Below are 26036 nucleotides of genomic sequence, written 5' to 3'. Positions count from 1 at the left end.
TTATGAAGGTTCAACCCTGTGCCAGACACCACTGTAGGTCGCTTCGAGAGAATTTGTGGCATTAGTGTGCTTCATATGAATAGATGCATTTCATGGATGGTGAAATAAGTTTGACGCGTCATCAGCGTTAAAATGTAAAGAAACATGGCAGCCAATTTACACACAGGAAAACTTTACAAAGCAGCAAGTGACCAGATAATCTGTTTTTGTTAGCTTTGGTGGAAGGATAAATATTGGCTGGGACATTTGGAGAATTCCAGGCTTTACTTTAATAGTGACAGGGAATCTTTTATGCCAACCTAATTATGGATCTCATTTGAAAGATGGCATATCTGACTCTGCAGCACTCCTTCTGTACCACGCTTGAATATCAGCCTAGATATGTGACATCTCTGGAGTAGGACACGAACCCTCAACCTTCTGACTCAGTCGACTCTGCTATTACTCTGAGGTAGTATCAAAATCTTTCTGAAAAAAGTTCCATGTCTGTGCTGTTGACTGCGTTTTGTGAAGTTATATTGGAACAGATTTACAGTTTTACTTTAATTTACCTCAACTTCGCTTTAATCGTTGCATTCTCAGTAAAGGACATGTTTGAAGATGTTAACTTGGGATCTAGATTAATTTAGTTATCGAGTTAATCAATTGAAGAGTGTCATAAAAAACCTGGAGTCAAACAGCATCCCCCCCCCCCAAATCCGAGTTAAAATAACATTTCAGAATAGGCGAAGTGGAATGGACTCGAGTGTGATCGGAGAGTTTTGCCTGAAAACCATTTTAATTCTGAAGAAATCAGTTATGCTGTCACTATAAGTCAATATTATCATCAGACTTAATGTAACAGCTGATGTATTTATATTTTCCTTCTTTAAAGGTGGTGTTTTGTCCTAAGAGATATGTGTAAACTATTTTTTGAATATGTTTTGGTATATTTTCTGTTTTGCTCTGGCTTGCATTCTTTAAGTGAGACACGTATACGTATGCACAATGTTCTAAATAACTCTACTTTTTAATGTAACATTTTCACAACCTGGACTGGTAGTTTCAGCCTTCATTAACTATTTTTAATATCTTCCATAATTTAACATTTTGTTGCCTTGAGTGACAAAGTCACACACATTTAGAGAATCATAGACATTTATTGCCCAGAACGAGGGCATTTGGTGCGAGTGTTACTGAAATCAACAAAACTTATTGTGCAGTTCTTCTTGGTTTTTTGTGAATATTGTTGAGTTAATATTCTATTATTTATGGAATACGCATAGAATAAAAATCTCACAATCTTCACAGTGCAGAAGGAGGCCATTCGGTCTATAGAGTCTGCACCAACTCTCCGAAAGAGCGCCCCACTCTCCCACCTAACCTGTATATCCATGGACTCCTCAGAGACACTTTTATCATGGCCAATCCACCTAACCTGCAGATCTTTGGATCATAAATTCCTGGAACTTCTAAGCTGTGATAAAATGTGACATTTTGCCGTAATATTGTGAGGGATTCTTTTTGAAGCTAAAGCGAAAACAAGTAAGTTTCTTTGAACTATTACAAAGCCAGTAAGGTATATGACTATGAATATTTTATTTGGGTTATAAAAACTGCACTTGGAATACTGTATTAATTCTGGTCTCCACATTTGGTGATGAATATTGAGGGTGTAGATGTTTGTTGAGGATGGTATTAAATATGGATCTATTAGTGACAAAAGGCGAGTTACTCACTTTGGAGAAACATGGGACAAATATAAGTAAGATGCAGGCATGACTGTAAACTACATAGATGGAAAGTTATTGGCAAGAGATATTTTTTCCTGAGAGTTGTCAGGTTAGGAAAAGTGTGAATATAGTACTTTTTGATCGTGTCTTTTAGTTTAAACTGTTACACCACCCTGTGCAAGTGTACGGTCAATTCATGTGCTCTAGAGTCAAAACACAATTAACCAATAATTCTTACAAAAATTCTTGAGGTCTTTGGCCCTTGGCTACCCAATAGTTACAGTCACCGGGTTTGTAAGTTTAAACACAATGGCAGTTTTTGTTATAAATAAACAATCATGAAATATGTAGAAAATGCAACGAGATAACAACAAACTAATACCTACCACCCTCTTTAACTGTCCCACATTCTACCCACACACACAAGGCAGACAAACACATGGTTGGAAAAGGGTAAAAAAAATACAGATGAAGGTAAAGGGATGAGTCTCTGTTTCAAATGGTGGTTATTTAGTATGCTTTCCTCACAGCATGCTGGTTGATCAAAACCTCTGGTCTATAGTGGGTAATGGTCTTGTCATGGGAGTGTCCCTTTAAGAAAGGTTTTTTGTCTTTTTTGGCTTTGGTAATGTCATTGTGTGGGTGGTGCTGGGCTGTGGCCCTGTGAGCTGTTTTTGGTTTTGCTTTCACATTTGGCTGCTGTGGACTCAGACAGAGAACAGAAGTGTTTTGGCCTGTGTCTCTCTTTTTATTTTAAAGAGTTGTTCCAAGAAAGAATCCATTGATGATAGCTATCTGCTGTTTTGGGAACATAAAATATATAGTTTGCTTTCCGGAAGGGATTAAACCTGCTAATGAGACAGAATCTCAGGAAAAGCCAGTCTTATTCAAGTGGGAATACAGTTTGCTGGGCCACGCCCTTAAAAAAGGGGTTTTGGTTTATAGGATTTTGTGTTTGCATTGGAACAGTTAAGGGGGGATTCATTAAGGGTTATACATAGATTACAGTAGCTGCGTGGGGTCTTTATGTCTGTATTTAATTTTTTTTAAATTGCTGTGTGGTTATATATAAATGTTAGCCAAGTTCTTCGAATAAAGCTTATTTTGATTGAAGTCTAGGAAGACTGTTGACTCACACCTCACGTGTTGTGCTCATCCTCGCCAAATTCAGCAAATGGTTATAGGTCAGGTGAACCCCACCCCTTCTTCACCCCACCCCACATACAGTAGCCTTCTGAAGAAGATTCGTTAGATATTTTTGAATCAAATTAGTTAAATCTCTCCATCCAGGCTGCAAAATGGAACCTTGTGATTCTGAAAACATTCCAGTGAAATAATATCCAATCACTACCTATTACTGGGCAGAGCACAGCCTTTTGGGCCAATTCATTGGCCATCAGCCAAATCACTGGCCATCCGGCAAATCAATAAACTGAGTCATCACTGCCATTGGCCATCCTGCAATCACCAGCATAAAACAGCACAGCCCTCTGGAACCTTCTCTTTGAATTAAAGGTACAGGCCACTTGTCTTAAAGAGACATCTTACATTTTTGATTCATGCATGCTGAATGGACAACAAAAATAAAAGAAAGGTGAAATATGGGAATAAACAGGAAACAAACAGGAAGGACCCTTAACAAAACTACTTCCTAAAGAAGAGGATGCTTGGGTCTATTGTGGGAGATCTGGCTAGCTATGGCTACCTGTTCTAAAGGGAGTTGTAAGGCCATAGAGAGATTTAAATACAAAATTGGGAATTTTAACTGTGTGGCTAGTGCAATTAAGATGGGTGTGAAGAACAAGCATGATGTGATGTGGTTTGGGGTGTGCGTTTTGCGGTGTGCGCAACAGAGCTTTGGACAAACCGGAGTTTATACAAACATGAATTAGGAACAGGAATAGGCCATTCGGCTCCTCTAGCTTGCTCTGCCATTTTGATTTGATTATGGCCTAACTCTACTTTTCTGTCTATCCCCCTTACTCTTTGACTCCCTTGGTCAGTCAAGTCTTGAAAATATTCAATGACTCTGTCTCCACTTCTCTCTGGTGAAGAGAATTTCACAGACTAACAACACTCTGAAAGAAAACAAAAACATTTCTCATCTCAATCGTAATTGGAGACCTCTACACTCTACTCCTACTACTGATCTCTCCCACAAGGGGAAATATTGTCTTGCATCTACCCTCAAGATCTTTCATGTTTCATTCAGGTATCTCTTGTTCTTCTAAGCCCCCTATGACTAGAGGTCCAACCTGTCCAATGTTCCCTCATAAGAGAACCTCTTTGTTCCAGGAATCATGCGGATGGCAGATTGGAAGCCAGCCAGTAGAGGTTTGGAGTAATAGTTGATGAGAGAGGCATGAATGAGGGTTTCCGTGATATATAGGGAGCATCATTTGTCTTTTTGGAGTTGAAAGCAGGAGGTTTTTGTGATGGAGAAGAAATGAGGCCAGAAACTCCGTTTATCTTTGAATAGGAGACAAAGCTGCTGTGAATAATCTGATTTAGCCAGTGTAATCGGACAGAGTAATCCACGTGTTAATGTTTGTGTAATCGGACAGAGTAATTCACATGTTAATGTTTGTGATAAGCGCTGAAGACAATGGTTTTAGTTTTCCAGTGTTTAAGCTGGAGAAGGGGAGAAGGTTATAGTTCAGCCAAAACCTTTGTCGGAAGGAGTCTGGTAGTACACAAATGATAGATGAGTCGAGTTGTGGAGAAATCGGCCTGTGTTATCAAATATGGAAGCAACACCACCATGGCTTTGAATGATAAGAAGGGACAGTATGTATATGAGGAAGAGAAGGAGCTAAGGATTAATACTTGGCAGACTCTTCAAAGGTTTAATGATGCATCCTAGATGTCATGGCTTCTTAACGATTGTTTGATTGGCAAGCCTCTTAAACTTTATAAACTCAAAGACTTTTTCCCAAAGCTAGCCGTTTTATTTGTCTTTCCACCAGGAATTATTGATACTGGTGGAGGACAGCTCCATTAGATTGCACCATCTGGCAAATTGGGTGAACATTGATATAGAGTCTTTAGTCCCCTGTGATAACTGTGGTGGAATTGGTAGAACGCTTGGATGTGTGTTATATGATTCTGGTTGTCCTCTCCAGGGCTGGAGCACAAAAAGCAAGACAGACATTCCAGTGCAGCACTTGGGTGTGACCTTCTGGATGAGAAGTTAAATAGGGGCCCCATCTGCCTATTCTGATGTTGAATATCCCATGGCACTATATTAAAGAAGAGCAGGGAAGTTGTTCCCATATCCTGCCTGGCCAGTATTTACCCCTTGACCAACACCGCAAAGAGAAAATGATCTAGTCATTATCACATTATGTTTTTGTAGGAATGTGCGATGCACAAATTGGCAGTCATGTTTCCTACGTTACTACAGTGATTACACTTCAAAATACACCATTGCCTGCAAAGTGCTTTCAGGATGGATGAACTTCAGATCATTCGGGAGGCAGAGGGAGTCATAGATAGAAGCTTTAGGGATGCAGTTACTCCAAAGAATAAAGACAGATGGGTGACGGTGAGAGGGGCTGGGAGGAAGCAGTCAGTACAGGGATCCCCTGTGGTCGTTCCCCTTAGTAACAAGTATACCGCTTTGGATACTGGTGGGTGGGATGACTTACCGGGGGTAAGCCATGGGATACAGGTCTCTGGCATAGAGTCTGTCCCTGTTGCTCAGAAGGGAAGGGGGGAGAGGAGTAGAGCATTAGCCATTGAAGACTCCATAGTTAGGGGGATAGATAGGAGATTCTGTGGGAACGAGAGAGACCCGCGGTTGGTGTGTTGCCTCCCTGGTGCCAGGGTCCACGATGTCTCGGATCATGTTTTCGGGATCCTTAAGGGGGAGGGGGAGCAGCCCCAAGTCATGGTCCACATAGGCACCAACGACATAGGTAGGAAAAGGGATAGGGATGTAAGGCAGGAATTCGGGGAGCTAGGGTTGAAACTTAGATCGAGAACAGAGTTATTATCTCTGGGTTGTTACCCGTACCACGTGCTACCGAGACGAGGAATGGGGAGAGAGAGCAGTTGAACACGTGGCTACAGGGATGGTGCAGGATGGAGGGTTTCAGATACCTGGATAATTGGGGCTCATTCTGGGGTAGGTGGGACCTCTACAAACTGGATGGTCTACACCTGGACCAGAGGGGTACTAATATCCTGGGGGGGAAATTTGCTAATGCTCTTCGGGAGGGTTTAAACTAGTTCAGCAGAGGTCTGGGAACCTGAATTGTAGCTCCAATATACAGGAGGTTGAGAGTAGTGAGGTCAGGAGTAAGGTTTCAAAGTTGCAGGAGTGTACCGGCAGGCAGGAAAGTGGTTTAAAGTGTGTCTTCTTCAATGCCAGGAGCATCCGAAATAAGATGGGTGAACTTGCGGCATGGATTGGGACCTGGGACTTCGATGTTGTGGCCATTTCGGAGACATGGATAGAGCAGGGACAGGAATGGTTGTTATATGTGCCGGGGTTTAGATATTTCAGTAAGCTCAGAGAAGGTGGTCTAAGAGGGGGAGGGGTGGCATTGTTAGTCAAGGACAGTATTACGGTGGCAGAAAGGACGTTCGATGAGGATTCGTCTACTGAGGTGGTATGGGCTGAGGTCAGAAACAAGAAAGGAGAGGTCACCCTGCTGGGAGTTTTCTATAGGCCTCCGAAAAGTTCCAGAGATATAGAGGAAAGGATTGAAAAGATGATTCTGGATAGGAGCGAAAGTAGCAGGGTAGCTGTTATGGGGGACTTTAATTTTCCAAATATTGACTGGAAACGCTATAGTTCGAGCACGTTAAATGGGTCTTTTTTTGTCCAATGTGTGCAGGAGGGTTTCCTGACACAGTATGTAGATAGACCAACAAGAGGCGAGGCCATATTGGATTTGGTACTGGGAAATGAACCTGGACAGGTGTTAGATTTGGAGATAGGTGAGCACTTTGATGATAGTGACCACAATTCGATTACGTTTACTTTAGCGATGGAAAAGGATAGGTATATACCGCAGGGCAAGAGTTATAGCTGGGGGAAAGGCAATTATGATGCGATAAGGCAAGATTTAGGATGCATAGGATGGGGAGGGAAACTGCAGGGGATGGGCACAGTTGAAATGTGGAGCTGGTTCAAGGAACAGCTACTGCGTGTCCTTGATAAGTATGTCCCTGTCAGGCAGGGTGGAAGTGGTCAAGCGAGGGAACCATGGTTTAGTAAAGTAGTTGAATCACTTGTTAAGAGGAAGAAGAGGCTTATGTAAAGATGAGACGTGAAGGTTCAGTTAAGGTGCTCGAGAGTTACAAGTTAGCTAGGAAGGACCTAAAGAGAGAGCTAAGAAGAGCCAGGAGGGGACATGAGAAGTCTTCGGCAGGTAGGATCAAGGATAACCCTAAAGCTTTCTATAGATGTGTCAGGAATAAAAGAATGACTAGGGTAAGAGTGGGGCCAGTCAAGGACAGTAGTGGGAAGTTGTGCGTGGAGTCCGAGGAGATCGGAGAGGTGCTAAATGAATATTTTTCGTCAGTATTCACACAGGAAAAAGACAATGTTGTCGAGGAGAATACTGAGATACAGGCTACTAGACTAGAAGAGCTTGAGGTTCTTAAGGAGGAGGTGTTAGCAATTCTGGAAAGTGTGAAAATAGATAAGTCCCCTGGGCCGGATGGGATTTATCCTAGGATTCTATGGGAAGCTAGGGAGGAGATTGCTGAGCCTTTGCTTTGATCTTTATGTCATCATTGTCTACAGGAATAGTGCCAGAAGACTGGAGGATAGCAAATGTTGTCCCCTTGTTCAAGAAGGGGAGTAGAGGCAACCCCGGTAACTATAGACTAATAAGCCTTACTTCTGTTGTGGGCAAAGTCTTGGAAAGGATTATAAGAGATAGGATGTACAATCATCTGGAAAGGAATAATTTAATTAGAGATAGTCAACACGGTTTTGTGAAGGGTAGGTCGTGCCTCACTAACCTTATTGAGTTCTTTGAGAAGGTGACCAAACAGGTGGACGAGGGTAAAGCAGTTGATGTGGTGTATATGGATTTCAGTAAAGCGTTTGATAAGGTTCCCCATGGTAGGTTATTGCAGAAAATACAGAGGCATGGGATTGAGGGTGATTTAGCAGTTTGCATCAGAAATTGGCTAGCTGGAAGAAGGCAAAGGGTGGTGGTTGATGGGAAATGTTCAGCCTGGAGTCCAGTTATTAGTGGTGTACCACAAGGATTTGTTTTGGGGCCACTGCTGTTTGTCATTTTTATAAATGACCTGGAGGATGGCGTAGAAGGATGGGCGAGTAAATTTGCTGATGACACTAAAGTCGGTGGAGTTGTGGACAGTGCGGAAGGATGTAACACGTTCCAGAGGGACATAGATAAGCTGCAGAGCTAGGCTGAGAGGTGGCAGATGGAGTTTAATGCAGAAAAATGTGAGGTTATTCATTTTGGAAGGAATAACAGGAAGACGAGTACTGGGCAAATGGTAAGATTCTTGGTAGTGTGGATGAGCAGAGAGATCTTGGTGTCCGTGTACATAGATCCCTGAAAGGTCATGTTGCAGCTGTACAAAACTCTGGTGCGGCCGCATTTGGAGTATTGCGTGCAGTTCTGGTCGCCGCATTATAGGAAGGATGTGGAAGCATTGGAAAGGGTGCAGAGGAGATTTACCGGGACGTTGCCTGGTCTGGAGGGAAGATCTTATGTGGGAAGGCTGAGGGACTTGAGGTTATTTTCTTAGAAAGAAGAAGGTTAAGAGGTGACCTAATTGAGGCATACAAGATGATCAGAGGCTTGGATAGGGTGGACAGTGTGAGCCTTTTCCTTGGTTGGTGATGTCGAGCACGAGGGGACATAGCTTTAAATTGAGGGGTGATAGATATAGGACAGATGTCAGAGGTAGGTTCTTTACTCAGAGAGTAGTAAGGGTGTGGAATGCCCTGCCTGTAACAGTAGTGGACTCGCCAACATTAAGAGCATTTAAATGGTCATTGGATAAACATATGAATGATAAGGGAATAGTGTAGATGGGCTTTAGAGTGGTTTCAAAGGTCGGCACAACATCGAGTGCCGAAAGGCCTGTACTGCGCTGTAATGTTCTATGTTCTCTGTTCTATGTGTCCAGTGGTCATGAAAAGTGCTATGTAAATGTAGTCTTTATGTCTTGCATTTATAAAGTACCTTCAAAGTAATTGTATATCCTGAGGTGCTTCACATTTGCAAGAGGGTTAAAAACAAAGTTTGATATTACGCCTGGAGTTCAAATTCCCAGTGATGGCCATAATCCTAAATGTGGGTTTACCTGGAGAGAAAATCCCCAGGGCCTGAAAATATGACTAAAGTGTGGTTAGGTAGAGCCAGGGAGAAACCCTTAGCCAAACATGCCTGAAATGACACTTGGAAACCTTTCCATTAATTCACACCCCAAGAAAGAGAGATCGAGTGTTGGAGAGGTTTAGGAAGGGAGTTCCAGAACTTGTGGCCTTGGCGGTAGAAGACAAGGTGTCAGTGGAGGAGTGCTTAAAATCAGGATTTGAGTTAGTAAACCAATTGGAGTTTTAAACACCGATCCGATTGCTTTCATGGTTACAATTTCTCCGGTTTATTGAATTTAATTTCACAACTGGTTATGGTTAGATTTGACCACACTCAGATATTTCTAAAACTAGGTTTCACTGTCTTAAATGACACAGTAACAAGTCTTACAACACCAGGTTAAAGTCCACAGGTTTGTTTGGAATCACTAGCTTCACCTGAGGAAGGAGCTGTGCTCCGAAAGCTAGTGATTCAAAACAAACCTGTTGGACTTTAACCTGGTGTTGCAAGACTTCTTACTGTCCCCACCCCAGTCCAACACCGGCATCTCCACATCATGTCTTAAATGAGTGACCCCTTACTTGAACAGAAATGAGGATAAATTGTTGGGTCTCTGGAGCTCTTCCTCAGAAGGCCGAGGAAGCAGAGACTTTGAATATTTTTAACACCAAGTTAAAGTCCAACAAGTTTGTTTAGAATCACCAGCTTTCGGAGCGCAGCTCCTTCCTCAGGTGAATGTGAGAAAGGAGCTGCGCTCCAAAAGCTAGTGATTCGAAACAAACCTGTTGGATTTTAACCTGGTGTTCTAAGACCTCTTACTGTGCCCATCCCAGTCCAATGCCAGCATCTCCACATCATGAATATTTTTAAGGCAGAGCCAGATGGATTCTTGATTAACAAGGGGATGAAAGGTTATCGGTGGTAGGCAGGAATATGGGGTTGAGGTTGCAATCAGATCAGCCATGATCTTGTTGAATGATGGAAATGAAATGAAATGAAAATCGCTTATTGTCACAAGTAGGCTTCAAATGAAGTTACTGTGAAAAGCCCCTAGTCGCCACATTCCGGTGCCTGTTCGGGGAGGCTGGTACAGGAATTGAACCGTGCTGCTGGCCTGCTTGGTCTGCTTTTAATGCCAGCGATTTAGCTCAGAGGGGCCGAGTGGCCATTCCTCCTAATCTGTTTGTGCCATCCTAATTTGTATGTATTTATGTTCTTGCTTTATTTGGGACTTACTTGTGAAATGTAATTTCTTTATTGAAAAATAATTAGCGAGCAGAATACAAAGAGCAGTAGCCTGGAAAACAAGTTTCTGTATGTTTCTGTGCACTTTCTTGACTCTTTTCCCCTGGGACGGTACATTAATTTGTGGTCAATCCACTGGGCTTGTGCTGCCATACACTGGTTTACAGAATGCAATAGTAGAGGCCTGGAAAAAGGTTAGCCAACTTCTCAAACAGGAGGCCACAGCACAGTCGGGTGGAAAAGCTCATCTAATATTGTTGTGCTGCAGCTTGAGTTGGCAGGCATGTGCAGAACAGTTATCTGTTGCTTGTTTCTCGCATCCCTCATCCCTCATTCCTCCCTGAAGGATATGCAAATCATCTCATTTTTGTGGTTACAGGGCTGAGTGGGCATTTCCCTAGTGCACCAAGAGACAGTTAGAACACTGACTCTCTTCCAGTAAGATGATGCAATATATTGAGCAATCAAGGAAATGAAGATGCCTTCTGTTCAGGCTTTCATAATACATGAATTGTCTACTGTTTCCTTTTAGCTGTAAATGACAAGGTTTGCATTAGAGTATTGACTTACAAAGAGGACAGGAGTACAGGTGAACATGTTGTGTATTTTTCATTAAAATGCTTGCCTCTGTTCATGTTAAAATACTAATTATAATATGCATTTTAAAGTTTTCAATTTTTCAAGACAGGATGTTTGTTATATTTTTAAAATTGCAGTGAGGTTAAACAGGGAGCAGTTCCTGCAGTGCTCACAGGACTGTGTTAACAGGAGAACTTTTGGTCACCCTGGTGACTAGGTACTTGGAATACAAAGGCAGCTTTTGTATTTCATGTGTTATGGCCCATTTTATTTCTCTAAAATGACATACTATCTTTTAAAATATTAATTACTAAATAATTGCTGTACTTGCCTGTCAAATCAAGCACTGAGTCAAGTTTGTGACAAGTTCTTAAAATCCTACTCTGTCGGCAGCTTTGAAATTGTGTTTTTTGCAGTTGGCTGTATAGAAAAAAGGTTTATTGACTTTAGAGAACATCTGAAAGAACTAGATCTGTAATTCTCTGTCGGCGGGATCCTCCGCTCCGCCAGCAGCACTTCCAAGCTGGTGGGTTTCCCGACGGCGTGGGGTGGCCACAATGGGCGGACACGGTAATGGAGAATCCCGCTGCCGGCGGGGGAGGCACGTGGTGCCGGAAAACACAGCTGACAGACCGGAGAATCCGCCCCTGACTTTTTGTATGTGAAGTAATGTGAAATGCCAGTTCCTTATATTCATTTAACTATATTTCTACATGTGAACATTTACAAAATGCTTTAAGTTTGGAGCTAATTGTTCTCTGCTCAGAAACATTGACTTTCACAAATTGCATTCCACATGTCTCTCTTTGCCTCTGCTTTCAAGAAAAAGAATTGTTAGTTCTTGCTTCAATTGAATCTTAAAAATAATGGCTGTATATTTCATTCCTTGCAAAAGCATGCTGTATGTATGGCCTTGGCTGTGGAATGCTGGAGTCAAATTTCAGACCTGTTGAAGTATTTGAAATTAAGAAGGCAAATATTTAAATTTGAAAAGTAAAATAAATCATAAAACTTAAATCGATTACTATAGATTGTGGGCACCTTTTGCACATACTGCCAATCAGAGAGAAAAAAAGCTTTATTTGAGTTTGATACAATTTTAAATATATATAAATAATGACTTTGAGACATGCAACAGCTGCCTCACGGCGCTGAGGTTCCAGTTTCAATCCCAGCCCTGGGTCACTGTCCATGTGGAGTTTGCACATTCTCCCCGTATTTGCGTGGGTTTCGCCCTCAACCCAGAGATGTGTAGGGTAGGTGGATTGGACACGCTAAATTGCCCCTTAATTAGAAAAAATGAATTTTTATTATGACTTTTGAGACATGGTTGTGCATTTGACCAGGACTGATTCTTGTTTTGAGACTGAAAATCATGGGTATTTCTATCTGATATGCTACAAGGCATTCAGGCTTTTGATTTTGTTTAGCAACCAACACCTTGCCTTAGCTGAAACGTGGCAACTAATCCTTGGTGTCATGGGAGAGTGTGAAATGAAATGGTTAACCTATGGGGTCATTTGTACCTGTGACGCAAATGCATTGATCTAGTTCACTACAGTACTTGAATTTGACTTGCATTTTTTTTCATGTTTTAAACAGAACATTGATTTAATTGACATCCTGTGGAGGCAGGACATAGACCTTGGTGTTGTCCGTGAAGATTTTGATTATAACTACAGGCAGAAGGAGTATGAGCTAGAAAAGCAGAAGAAACTCGAGAAGGAAAAGCAGGAGCAGTTACAGAAAGAACAAGAGAAGGCTCTGCTGGCGCAGCTGCAGCTAGATGAAGAGACAGGCGAATTTGTTGCCATTCGGCCAGCAAAGCACAGTGAACCTGAAATCCCCGGAGGAATTACAGAATCTGTACAGGTACAAAGACTTTAACAGCTCTGTATGAAACGCAGCTCAAGCCTGAGGAACTACTTTGCTGTTGCACTAGAGCTTTATAAAAACTAAATCAGAAATACATCTAATTCTTATAGATCTCTAAATATGTACAAAAACAGCGTACTAAACTTTATTTTTCTTCTTTCCCCTTTGGTTGCTGGCCAATTTTAAATTAGACTGCAAAGGCAACAGAGAGAGATGATGGAGCTTTGTCGTTTGATGAATGCATGCAGCTTCTCGCAGAGTCATTTCCATTTGTAGAGGACATAGAGGTGAGTCTTTTTATTGCCAGTCCTATCATCTAGCTGAAAATCCTAAAAAGATGCTTAGTGTTTGCTGGGCTTCTGATATTTTAATGTAACTTTGTATAACATTTTGAAAATGTGTTAATCCCTGTGGTTACAAAGCATGTGATTTTAGTTGCCTTGTAAGAACAGGCATTCATTTACAATTTGGATGTTTCTGAAATAAACCAGGGGCTGGTTTAGCACAGTGGGCTAAAGAGCTGGCTTGTAATGCAGAATACAGCCAGCAGCGTGGGTTCAATTCCCGGACTAGCCTCCCCGAACAGGCGCCGGAATGTGGCGACTAGGGGCTTTGCACAGTAACTTATTGAAGCCTACTTGTGACAATAAGTGATTATTATTATTAAGTTGTATTTTGGCTGTTGTGTGGATTTTATAAAAATACAGAACTTTTAGAGTAAACCCTATGGATGCACAGAAGTGTTATCTTCTGGTTTTACTGTTTTAATCATATTAACTGAAATACTACGGGAGCTTTTATGAGGAAATGCGACCAGAGAAATTCAGAGAACCTAAATAGTTCCTCTTATGATGTTTGCAACACAATTCAGGAAATGTAGGGTTTACAGTAAGGGTTGGGCCGCAACACAGAGCACTTTAAATTTTAAAAAACACATATTATTTCTAGTCTCGTACAGTTGCACTTGAATCTTCAGTTCCAGCTCAGACCAGTCCACAACCAATGTCTCCTCACCAGACACAGCAAGGAACTACTTCGATCCTTCCATCCACACCACTTGAATCTAACTCTCTCGAGGACCTGGAGCAAACCTGGCAAGAGCTGCTGTCGATCCCAGAACTTCAGGTAAATACAATAGCTGAATTCAGCACTCTATAATACAGAGGGAGCATGGATGTAACAAACACCCAAAGAATTCAGACCTGTAATAAACCATTTGTTCACGGAACAAACCAGTCATTGTTTCTGAGGATATTAATCTTAAATTCAGGGTTCAGCTCGGTTTACTTTTTTTCTTCAAGTGCATATTATGTGACCTTAATTTGCGTGTGTGCATGTGCCTAAACGTAGATAACTAGACACTTTAAACAGTAAAAACTTTCATCCTGCAGAGTGTTTCAACATTTGATTTGCAGGATTTAAACAGCGCGTGTGTAATTATTGAATTTGAGACAATCTATTGAAAAGAGAGGCAATCTATTGAAAAGGGGACAAGATGGTTCTCTGTAAACTTTTACCCTGTTCTGATTTACAGAAGCTACGCTACATTTTATTTTGCAATTTGAGACTAGGCTATAACCAAGTTAATGATAGCACAACAAGTATAATAATTTAAAGGAGAAAACTCAACCGAACAAGAAACATTCTGGATTTATGTTTAAACTTTGTGTCTTTCTTAATTATAACCTTTCAACATTAGAAGTAGGTCCCTGGGAAAACCTTCAATATGCTAAAGTGATTTGAGAAACACATCTGATGAATCACATTTGTCATTTGGCTGTCAGTGGCCTTTTGCATTTGCTGTCGAAAACATTACACTCTTTCATTATATTAATATCATCAAACTAATGGCAGCAGGATCTTGTAACATTTGAATTTTTTAGGCTAAACATTAATTATATTCTTAGTAATATCTTTAACAAATGGGCATGTATTTGAGAAAATGCTTGTTTCTTGCTCTTTTAACCAATTGTATTATACTCTGAATGTTATTTTTGTAGATATTATTGAATTTCAGGCATTTTCTTAATTTGCCTTTTGAAGTAGTCCTGCTGGGTAAATATTCAGCCTGCATATGATACAATTTTGTGCTGACGTTTTGAATAGATGGAGCCGTACCCATTTAATTTTCTGCAATACCTTGCACAGAACTCACAGTACAGAAACGGGCTACTTGACCCAGCCAGTCGGCAGGTGTTAATATGGCCTTCCTCTATCTCTATCAGGATGATTATCTATCCCTATCCTCTTCATATTTTTATGCAGTTTCCCTATAATGTATCTAAACCTTTTCATTTAGATCCTTCAGACAACATTCTTAATTTATTTTGTGAAGGAGCTGAAGTTAAAGCTGGATTCTTATGTGTTTGTGCTTTTTTCCTGCAGTGTTTATGCATGCAGAATGAGAATATTACTAGCATTGGATCTACTGGATATACTTCCAAGAGTAAAACTTCTGAAGTGCAAAATGACAACTACAGCCTCAATGTGTCAGGCAGTAACACCAATTTTCTCTCTCTTTTTGATGCTCCCTTTGAAGAGATAATGCTACATGAAAGCCACACACTCTTCCAGCCCAAAGCAGATGTCTCTGATACCATGAACCTTTCATTCAGTAGTAATCATTTCCGTGACCTGATTTTTTCTACACCTCTGAATACCCAGAGAAGTAGCAACATTTCCCAAGGTAACACTCTGAATGAGTCGCTTACCAGCATTCTAGATGACCCTCTCCTTGAACAAATCAACATCTCTCAGTTGGAGGTTGACAAAGATTTTGGTTGTAAACAGCCACAAAATGTGCCTGAGATTCTTGATTCAGACTCTGGCTTGTCAATGGGCTCAAGCCCTGGAGGAGCCTCTCCAGGTAATTCAATGCAGTCATCTCTTTGTGGAGATGCTTCTCATGGTTACAGTGATTCAGACATGGATGACCTGGAAAGCAGATCTGGGAGTGTTCAGCCTGAATTTGCTGAGCTGAACCCAGTGCAGTTTCAAAATGACAGTGACTATCAGGCACCTTCTCTTCTTGATCTTACACAGTCAAATGCTAGTCTGAACCTTTACGACAAAGGACCAAAGGATGATCTGCCAGTGGGTCCTGGTCATAATAAAGCCCCATTTACCAAAGACAAGTATTCCAGACGAATGGAAGCTCGGCTCACCAGGGATGAGCAGCGGGCAAAAGCACTGAATGTACCTTTCTCTGTCAGAAAGATTGTTAATCTTCCTGTTGATGATTTCAATGAAATGGTGTCCAAGTATCAGCTGGGTGAGGCCCAGCTTGCTCTCATCCGTGATATCCGTCGCCGTGGCAAAAACAAGGTGGCAGCTCAGAATTGCCGCAAGCGCAAGCTAGAAAATATAGTGGGTCTCGAACATGATCTGGATCAACTTCAAGATGAGAAGGAGGAGCTTCTGCAAGAAAAGGGGGAGCATGCCAAAAACCTTCACCAAATCAAACAGCAGCTGAACAATCTGTATCATGAGGTTTTTAGTATGCTACGAGATGAAGATGGAAATTCATATTCTCCCAGTGAATACTCGCTGCAGCAGACCAGCGATGGCAGTGTATTTCTCGTTCCAAGGAGCAAGAAACTTGAGGTTAAGAGAGAATGAAATTCTGAAGGCTTTGTTTTGTTGGTCCCTTTTTTTAAAAAAAACCTGAAACCCGTGCGAATTGCAAGTTAGACCTTTTTACGTATGTTATTGAGTCTCCTATGCAAAAGAAAACTAACTAAAGCTATTTTTAATGGCTATTGGTGGCTTAAAGATGAAACAGAAATAATGTCTGCAAATTGACTCCAAATGATATTCCTCATCTCTCCAGTATTTTTATTTTGATTATTTCTCTACTGCTTATCACACCTTTTTTCTGTTAGTGTTCCTGTATAGTTTTGTAAATACTGCACATTTTATTTATATATGCAGATATCTTATTTTCTATTAAATTGAAAGATCTTTCATAGAATTAAAGATTGTATTTGAGTAAGCTAATGTTTCTTCTGTTGCAAGTAGAGTACTTGTTTTATAACTTCAGGAGTTATTTTTCAAAGCAAATGTTGCTTGGAACTTCTTTGTTTAGTTCAGCGTCTCAGTTAATTTATCTCAGCTATGTTAGCAATTTGGGATGCTACAATTGGTCTGAGCATTCCTGGGTGAAGGAGGGCTAAAATCAATCCTGGTTGCCAAATCTTAATTGTATTCAATAAATCCTTGTGCATATGTGGATGTCCGATCAATGCAGCATGTACAGATAAATAGTCTTTTGAGACTATAACTTGGTTCACGAAACCAGCATGACTCTACCTTCAAAGAGATAGGGTGAAAATCTTGTAGAGGGTGGGGTTGGAAGGGGAGCCAGTGAATCATTTTAGTGTGCTTGAAATTTGTAAAGCTAAGGCTCCAGTTCCATAGGAATTCGTTTTCTCTCCAGATGCAAATACATGGATATTTAAATGCATAAGATCTAGTATTTCTGCATATTAAGATGACAGTATCCATGAGAGTATTGCTATTTCCTGACCTTTTGCTGTGAATGAGACGTCAGTAGTGTCTGATCACGTCTTAGCTATTTAATAGGATCTGAAATAGCAGGGCACCCTCCATTGAGATCTCTAAGTGCTATGAGTGCCAATGGTTTTCAACCAAGGGGTAGTAACTGAAAACTTTGATTGAGACCATTGGCTGCTGGTGAAGAATGATTAGAGAAAATTATAAACTACTTCAGATTGAACCACACTGTTTTTGAAGTTGTTCAAGATGATGTCCTTGGACCACATGGAGGAACAGTTAGATCTTGGGGTTCATGTCCACAGATCTCTGAAGGTTGCCACTCAAGTGGATAGAGCCGTGAAGAAGGCCTATAGTGTGTTAGCGTTTATTAACAGGGGGCTTGAGTTTAAGAGCTGTGGGGTTATGCTGCAACTGAACACGACCCTGGTGAGACCACATTTGGAGTATTGTGTGCAGTTCTGGTCGCCTCATTACAGGAAGGATGTGGAAGCATTGGAAAGGGTGCAAAGGAGATCTACCAGGCTGCTGCCTGGATTGGAGGGTAGGTCTTATGAAGAAAGGTTGAGGGAGCTAGGGCTTTTCTCATTGGAGTGAAGGGGATGAGAGGCGACTTAATAGAGGTTTATAAGATGATGAGGGGGATAGATAGAGTGGATGTTCAGAGAGTATTTCCTCGGGTGGATGTAACTGTTACAACGGGGCATAACTACAAGGTTCGGGGTGGGAGATATAGGAACAATGTCTGAGGTAGGTTCTTTACTCAGAGTGGTTAGGGTGTGGAATGGACTGCCTGCTGTGATAGTGGAGCCGGGCACTTTAGGAACTTTCAAGCGGTTATTGGATAGGCACATGGAGCACACCAGAATGACAGGGAGTGAGATAGCTTGATCTTGGTTTTGGACAAAGCTCGGCACAACATCGAGGGCTGAAGGGCCTGTTCTGTGCTGTACTGTTCTATGTTCGTTACGTTTCGCAAGTAGTTAAAATGGAAGAATTGAAAATGTATTGTGAATTTGTTCATTTCCTTTGCTTTATATAGAAAAAAATAAAATGTAATTGCCTTTATGCACTGCAAGAGTGTTGACTTGTGTTATGGAAGTATAGCTTCTGCAACTCCAGTATTTACATAATGAAAATCCACTGATTGTGTAGTTGCTGCTGCTCCCACAAATTACTTGCTTATCCTAGATACATAACCCTGTAGCTCCTTGCGTTCTTCCTCTGGCCTGCCAACATTTTAGGCTCCTGCATGATGTATTCTCTGCAATGTTGGCTCTAGTGCTCCAGAATTGTTTTATGTTGATTCTTCAATCATCTGTTCTTGGAGAATTAATGAAACTGAGAAAAAGACTCACCTCAAAGTTGTGAATAGGCTATGTTCCCACTGCTTGTTTTAACTTTGCAGAGGATTGCTGTCTTGGAAGTCTTTTTATAGTAGTATTTATACGTAATTTAAACAGTGGTTTGTGGGAGCTGAAAATCAACACTCTGACTACCTGAAAGTAAATAAGTCATGTTTTTGAGACCAGAACCACACACTAAAACTGGCTCCCAAAGACTGACCTGGATAAAAAGTTGCATATAAACTTATCTACGCAGTTAAATAGTTTATTTGCTGAGCATGTGCATTTAAGTACTTCTCGCTTTTGACTATTTAAAAAAAAAAAATACGTTTATTCAAAGTTTTTCCAACAAAAATTTTCAACCAGTTAAACCCCCCCCCCCCCCCCGTAACAGAAAAGAAAAAGACAAAAGAGCAAAACAAAACATAAACATATCAAGCAAACATGGTACAGAACTTATACAATGGGTTTCTCCCGCACTTATTAACCCTCCCTATGTTTGTACAAATACTACCTGGGGGGAAAAACCCCTCCCCCTCCCTGGGTTGCTGCTGCTGCTGACCGAGCTCCTTCTAACGCTCCGCGAGATAGTCAAGGAACGGTTGCCACCGCCTGAAGAACCCCTGCGCAGACCCTCTCAGGGCAAACTTTATCCTCTCCAGATTAATGAACCCCGCCATGTCATTTATCCAGGCTTTCACACTGGGGGGCTTCGCGTCCTTCCATAATAGCAAGATCCTCCGCCGGGCTACCAGGGACGCAAAGGCCAGAATGCCGGCCTCTTTTGCCTCCTTCACTCCCGGCTCGTCAACCATCGCAAACGTCCCGTCTATAAACCGGTCCCCCATCCTTCTGATCACTGCCCAATGCCAGCTCCGAAACCCCCCATCCATCCTCCCTGGGATGAACCGGTGGTTCTCCCGGATCGGGGACCACACCGAGGCTCCCATCTCACCCCTATGTCGTCTCCACTGCCCCCAGATCTTTAGCGTTTCCGCCACTACCGGACTCGTGGTGTACCTTGTCGGCGAGAGCGGCAGCGGTGCCGTCACCAGCGCCCTCAGGCTCGTTCCTTTGCAGGACACCATCTCCAACCTCGTCCATGCCGCCCCCCCTCTCCCTCTATCACCCACTTACGGATCATCGCTACATTGGCTGCCCAATAACAGCCCTCCAGATTCGGCAACGCCAGCCCTCCCTGTCCCTACTATGCACCAGAAACCCCCTCCTTACCCTCGGGGTCGTTTTCCCACACACAGCCCATAATGCTCCTACCTACCCGCTTAAAAAAGGCCTTGGTAATCCTAATAGGAAGGCACTGGAACACGAAAAGAAACCTCGGGAGGATCGTCATTTTAACTGACTGTACCCTGCCCGCTAGCGAGAGTGGCAACACATCCCATCGTTTGAAGTCCTCCTCCATTTGCTCCACCAACCGCGTCAAATTAAGTTTGGCAGGGCCCCCCAGATCCTAGCTACCTGGATCCCCAAGTACCGAAAGCTCCTTTCCGCCCTCCTCAACGGTAGGTCGTCTATCCCTCTTCCCTGATCCCCCGGATGCATCACAAAGAGCTCGCTCTTCCCTACATTGAGCTTGTAGCCCGAGAAGTCCCCCAAACTCTCTTAGGATCTGCATGACCTCCACCATCCCCTCCACTGGATCCGCCACATACAGCAACAGGCCGTCTGCATACAGTGACACTCGATGCTCCTCTCCCCCTCGGACCACCCCCCTCCAGTTCCTGGACTCCCTTAATGCCATGGCCAAAGGTTCAGTTGCTAATGCAAACAACAGGGGGGACAGGGGGCACCCCTGCCTCGTCCCTTGATACAGCCGAAAATACTCGGACCTCCGCCGATTCGTCGCCACACTTGCCACCAGGGCTCTATATAGAAGCTTAACCCAACTAATAAACCCCTCCCCAAACCCAAACCTCCGCAACACTTCCCAGAGATACTCCCACTCCACCCGGTCAAAGGCCTTCTCCGCGTCCATAGCTGCCACTATCTCCACCGATGGCATCATAATCACGTTTAGGAGCCTCCTCCGCACATTTGTGTTTAGATGCCTACCCTTTACAAATCCCGTCTGGTCCTCATGAATCACCCCTGGGACACAGTCCTCAATTCTCGTAGCCAGCACTTTTGCCAGCAGCTTAGCGTCCACATTGAGGAGCGAGATCGGCCTATATGACCCACATTGCAGTGGGTCCTTGTCCCGCTTCAGGATCAGAGAAATCAGCGCTCCGGACATTGTCGGACATTGTCCTTGCCTCATTGAAAGTCCTCACCAGCAACGGGGTTAACCGGTCCGCATACTTCTTGTAAAACTCAACCGGGAACCCATCTGGCCCCAGGGCCTTCCCTGCCTGCATGCTCTCCAGTCCTTTAACCAGCTCCTCCAACCCAATTGGCGCCCCCAAACCAGCCACCTCCTGCTCCTCCACCCTCGGGAACCTCAGTTGATCAAGAAACCTTTGCATCCCCTCGTCCCCCGCTGGGGGCTGAGATCTGTACAGCTCCTCATAGAAGTCCTTAAATGCCTCATTTACTTTCACCGCACTCCGCACCGTAGTTCCCCTGCTATCCTTGACTCCACCTATCTCCCTCGCTGCCATCCTCTTACGGAGCTGATGTGCCAGCATCCGGCTCGCCTTCTCCCCATACTCGTACGTCGCCCCCTGTGCCTTCCCAGTGGTCAACAGGTCGAATTCCGTCTGGCGACTTTGCCGCTCCCTAAGTAGCCCCTCCTCGGGGGCCTCTGCATATCTCCTGTCCACCCTTAGGATCTCTCCCACTAACCTCTCCCTTTCCCTGCCCCCTCTCTTCACCCTATGAGCCCTGATGGAGATTAACTCTCCCCTGACCACCGCCTTCAGCGCCTCCCACACTACCCCCACCTGCACCTCCCCATTGTCGTTGGCCTCCAAATACCTTTCAATACACCCCCGCACCCTCCCGCACACCACCTCATCCGCCAGTAATCCCACATCCAGACGCCACAGCGGGTGTTGGTCCCTCTCCCCTCCTATCTCCAGCTCCACCCAGTGCGGGGCGTTGTCTGAGATGGCTATGGCCGAGTACTCCGTTCCCTCCACTTTCGGAATCAGCGCCCAGCTCAAAACAGAAAAATCTATCCGGGAGTAGGCTCTGTGCACGTGAAAAAAAAAAGAAAATTCCCTGGCCAGGGGCCTAGCAAATCTCCACGGATCTACTCCCCCCCATCTGGTCCATAAAGCCCCTAAGCACCTTGGCCGCAGCCGGCCTCGTCCCCGTCCTAGATCTGGAGCGATCTAATGCTGGGTCCAGCACTGTGTTGAAATCCTCCCCCATTATCAAGCTTCCTGCCTCCAGATCTGGAATCCACCCCAACATGCGCTTCATAAATCCAGCATCATCCCAGTTCAGGGCGTAGACGTTCACCAATACCACCCACACCCCCTGTAGCCTACTGCTCACCATCACGTATCGACCCCCATTATCCACTACAATATTCTTGGCCTCAAATGACACCCACTTCCCCACCAGTATTGCCACCCCTCTGTTCTTTGCATCCAGCCCCAAATGGAATACCTGTCCTACCCATCCCTTTCGTAACCTGACCTGGTCTGCCACCTAATGTGTCTCCTGAAGCATGACCACGTCTGCCTTTAGTCCCTTTAAGTGCGCGAACACTCGGGCCCTCTTAACTGGCCCATTCAGACCCCTCACATTCCAAGTTATCAGCCGGATTGGGGCCCCCCCCCCCCCCCCTGCCGACTAGCCATCTCCTTTTCTGGGCCAGTCCCGTGCTCGCGCCTCCCACACCCTCCAGTCCCCCAGGCTGGGGACCCCCGTCCCGACCACCTCTTCTGTTTCCAGTTCCCCATCGGCCAATGCAGCAGCAACCCAATATCCCCCCTCCCCCGCTAGACCCATGTCGAGCTCTTTTGCTCCCCCCATAACACTCCCGTAAGTCAGCAGACTCCTGCTGACCCCGGCCTCCCCCGCCATCCCATTGATCCCCCTCCCAGCAGTCAGTCAGCGCTCCTCCACCCCCCCCCCCCCCCCCCATCCATCTTTCCCTAGCGCGGGAAAACGCCCGCGCTTTCCTAAGCCGGCCCCGCCCCCTCTGCCGCAGCTCCTTTTGCCTTATCCCAACTCCCCCATCCCTGGGCCTCCCCTCCCTCCAGCACCGACGCCCACATTCGCTCACAATCTCCCCATCAGATCTCTTCCCCCATCCCCATCCATCACCCAACCCGTGGAACATTCCCGACGCATAGTTAAAACCCTCTATACATCCGACATCCCCCCCCCACAACCACAGACCCTCAGTTTGAGTCCAACTTTTCAGTTTGTATAAAGGTCCAAGCCTCCTCAGGCATTTCAAAGTAGTGGTGTCGATCCTGAAACGTGACCCACAATCGCGCTGGCTGCAGCATTCCGAACCTCACCCCCTTCCGATGGAGCACCGCCTTGGCCCGATTAAAACCAGCTCTCTTCTTTGCCACCTCCGTGCTCCAGTCCTGGTAGATTCGGGTCTCCGTATTCTCCCACCTGCTGCTCCGCTCCTTCTTGGCCCATCTCAAAACACACTCTCTATCCACGAAACGGTGAAACCTCACCACCACCGCCCGTGGCGGCTTATTGGCCTTGGGTCTCCTCGCCAGGACCCGATGAGCCCCATCCGGCTCCAGGGGATGCAGAAAGGCCCCCGCTCCCATCAGCGTATTGGGCATCGTGCTCACATATGCTCCAGCATCGACCCCCTCCACACCTTCAGGGAGACCCAGAATCCGAAGATTCTTCCTCCTCGATCTGTTCTCCAGGTCCTCTAATCTTTCCGCCCACTTCCTGTGCAACGCCTCGTGTGCCTCCACCTTCACCGCCAGGCCCAAGATCTCATCCTCATTCTCCGCGGTTTTCTCCCGCACCGCCTGGTCGCCGCCCCTTGGGCCTTCTGGGTCTCCACTAACCCCCCGATCGCCGTCAGCATTGGCACCAGCACCTCTTTCTTCAGCTCCTCAAAGCAGCGCTTGAGAAACTCCTGCTGCTCCTGCACCCATGCCGCTTGATCTAGGCCCGCCGCCATCTTGTTTTTTCTCCCTCACACTTTTCGCTGCTCCAAAAACGCTTTTTTGACCTCTCCATTCCTGGTCCAATCCATATACTATGGAGGGGGGGACCTTGCTCACCTTCCCCATACTAGAGGTTGTCAGAAAAATTGCCGTTGGGGCTCCTCAAGAGAGCCCGAATGTCCGTTTTAGCGGGAGCTGCCGAATGTGCGGCTTAGCTCCGCATAGCCGCAACCGGAAGTCGCTTTTGACTCTTTCTGAAGCAGCCTCCTAAAACGTATAGCAAACGCAATCATTCAAGTATATTTTTAAGAAATATTTTTATTGAAGCCATTTCTCGTATGTACAAATACACAAACCAAACCTCGGCAACAAGTGACAAAACTAACAATCCACTCTTTCCCAATACTCAACCCCCCCCCCCCCCCACACACACACACACACCATGCTGAAGCCTCAAATCGCTTCAAAGAAGTTCATCTCAGGGTGCATTCCACTCCAGGAATGGTGAACTTAACTTTTTGCAGGTGCAACATTTCTGCCAGGTCACTCACCCATACCCTTGCCTTTGGCGAATCCGAATCCCGCCAACTCAACAAAATCTCTGGGCTATCAGGGAGGCAAAGGCCAAGACATAGGACTCTCCCCACCTGCAGTCCAGATCTTCTGACATTCCGATATAGCCATCCCTACGCCCAAATATTACATCCAAAAACCCCTTCAAACACGGACACGCCCAGAACGTATACACTCTCCCCTCCCCAATGTCATCCTCTGACAGCATCTTGTCTTGCAGCACCGGAGACGGCAGCTCTGGAAAAGACGGCACCTCTTTTCTAACAAAGTCCCTCACCTGCAGGTACCTGAACCGGTTTCCCTTAGGCAATCGATACAGCTCCTCAAGCTCCTCCAAACCTGGAAACTTTTCTCCCTCAAACAAATCCCTGAAGTGCTTTTGCATTCAGCCCCACCGCGCAAACCTATGGTTGTCACATATCGGTGCCCACAGAGACATGCCTTCCAGTCTGAAGTATTGCCTACACTCATTCCAAACCCTCTTCACTGATACCACCGGGTTCACGGAGTATCACACCGGCGAGAACAGAAGGACCGCCAACAACGGTGCGCTCAAACTGGTGCACTTACACCGCTGCCTCCACCTTCCCCCAGACTGCCCCCTCTTCCACTGCTCAGTTCCTAATCATTGCTGCCCGGTAATAATTCAATAGGCTTGGCAAAGCTCCCGTCGAACCCTTTCACCCTCCTCACGAATCTAGAAATGATCCTATTCACCTTTCTAAAAAAGGAATCGGGAACAAAGATGGGGAGGTTCTGAACTACGAAGAGATTTGGTCAGCACTTGTCATTTTCACCAAAGGCACGGGCAACACATCCCACTTCTTAAAGTCCATTTTCATACCCTCCACCAATCATGCCAGGTTCAACTTATGCAGCTGGGCCCAACTCCACGCCACCTGTATCCCACGATAACGGAAACTCACCCCTACCACCCTGAATTGCAACTCCCCCAGACCCCTGGCATTTATCCGAAATGCCTCACTGTTTCCCATATTCGACATCTATTCTGAGAAACGGCCAAACTTCCCCAGGCTCCTATCAAAACTCGCCACTGGGTCGGAAATGTACAGCAGGAGGTCAACTGCCTACAAAGACCCTGTGTTCGACCGCTCCCTATTCACTCCCCCTCCACCCCCTCGATGCCCTAAGCGCAATTGCCAATGGCTCTATCGCCAGAGCAAAAACCAATGGGGAGAGCGGGCACCCCTGCCTTGTCCCCCGGTGTAGCCCAAAGTACACCGAACTACTCCTATTCATCCGGACACTAGCCTTAAACAACAGCCGAACCCAATCCACAAGCCCTTGCCCGAAGTGAACCGACCCAACACCTCCAACAAATATGCCCAGCCAAATGCCTTCTCTGTCCATTGCCACCACCACTTCTACTTACTGCCCGTCTGAGGGCATCATAACGTTGAGCAGCATGCGGACATTCGCCAACTGTCACCCCTCCCATGAACCCGGTTTGGTTCTCCCCTATCATACCCAGCACACAACCCACTATCCGCGACAATAATTTGCCAACAACTTTGCATCCACATTTAACAATGAAATCAGACGGTATGAACCACACTGCTCCAGGTCTTTGTCCTCCTTTAAAATCAGTGATCTGGATGCCTGCGACAAACTTTGGAGGGGGGGAAGAGAGAGGAGTTTCCCCCCCCTTGCCATCATCTCATTATACATCCCAACAAGCAGATGCCCCAGCTCCAACCCAAACTTCTTGCAAAACCCATCTGGACCCGGTGCCTTCCCCACCTGCATCGAACCCGCACAGTCCTTCTCCTCCACTCTTGGAGCTCGTCCAAGAACTGCCTC

General features: G+C 44.9%; 1 protein-coding gene across 1 annotated transcript in view; it reads left to right on the top strand.

The window, feature by feature from the left end:
* Positions 1 to 18304, top strand: part of LOC140391954 (nuclear factor erythroid 2-related factor 2-like) — a 55747-nt gene extending 37443 nt beyond the window's left edge. The window contains exons 2-5 of the mRNA XM_072477042.1: positions 12452 to 12721; positions 12916 to 13011; positions 13673 to 13849; positions 15110 to 18304. Coding sequence (XP_072333143.1) covers positions 12452 to 12721; positions 12916 to 13011; positions 13673 to 13849; positions 15110 to 16342 — 1776 coding nt within the window. The 3' untranslated portion in view covers positions 16343 to 18304. The remainder of the gene's footprint in view (positions 1 to 12451; positions 12722 to 12915; positions 13012 to 13672; positions 13850 to 15109) is intronic.
* The last annotated feature ends 7732 nt before the right edge of the window (positions 18305 to 26036 follow it).

The sequence above is a fragment of the Scyliorhinus torazame genome, chromosome 2 (genome assembly GCF_047496885.1).
Source record: "Scyliorhinus torazame isolate Kashiwa2021f chromosome 2, sScyTor2.1, whole genome shotgun sequence".
NCBI lineage: Eukaryota > Metazoa > Chordata > Chondrichthyes > Carcharhiniformes > Scyliorhinidae > Scyliorhinus > Scyliorhinus torazame.
This window is presented reverse-complemented; position numbering and strand designations above follow the sequence as displayed.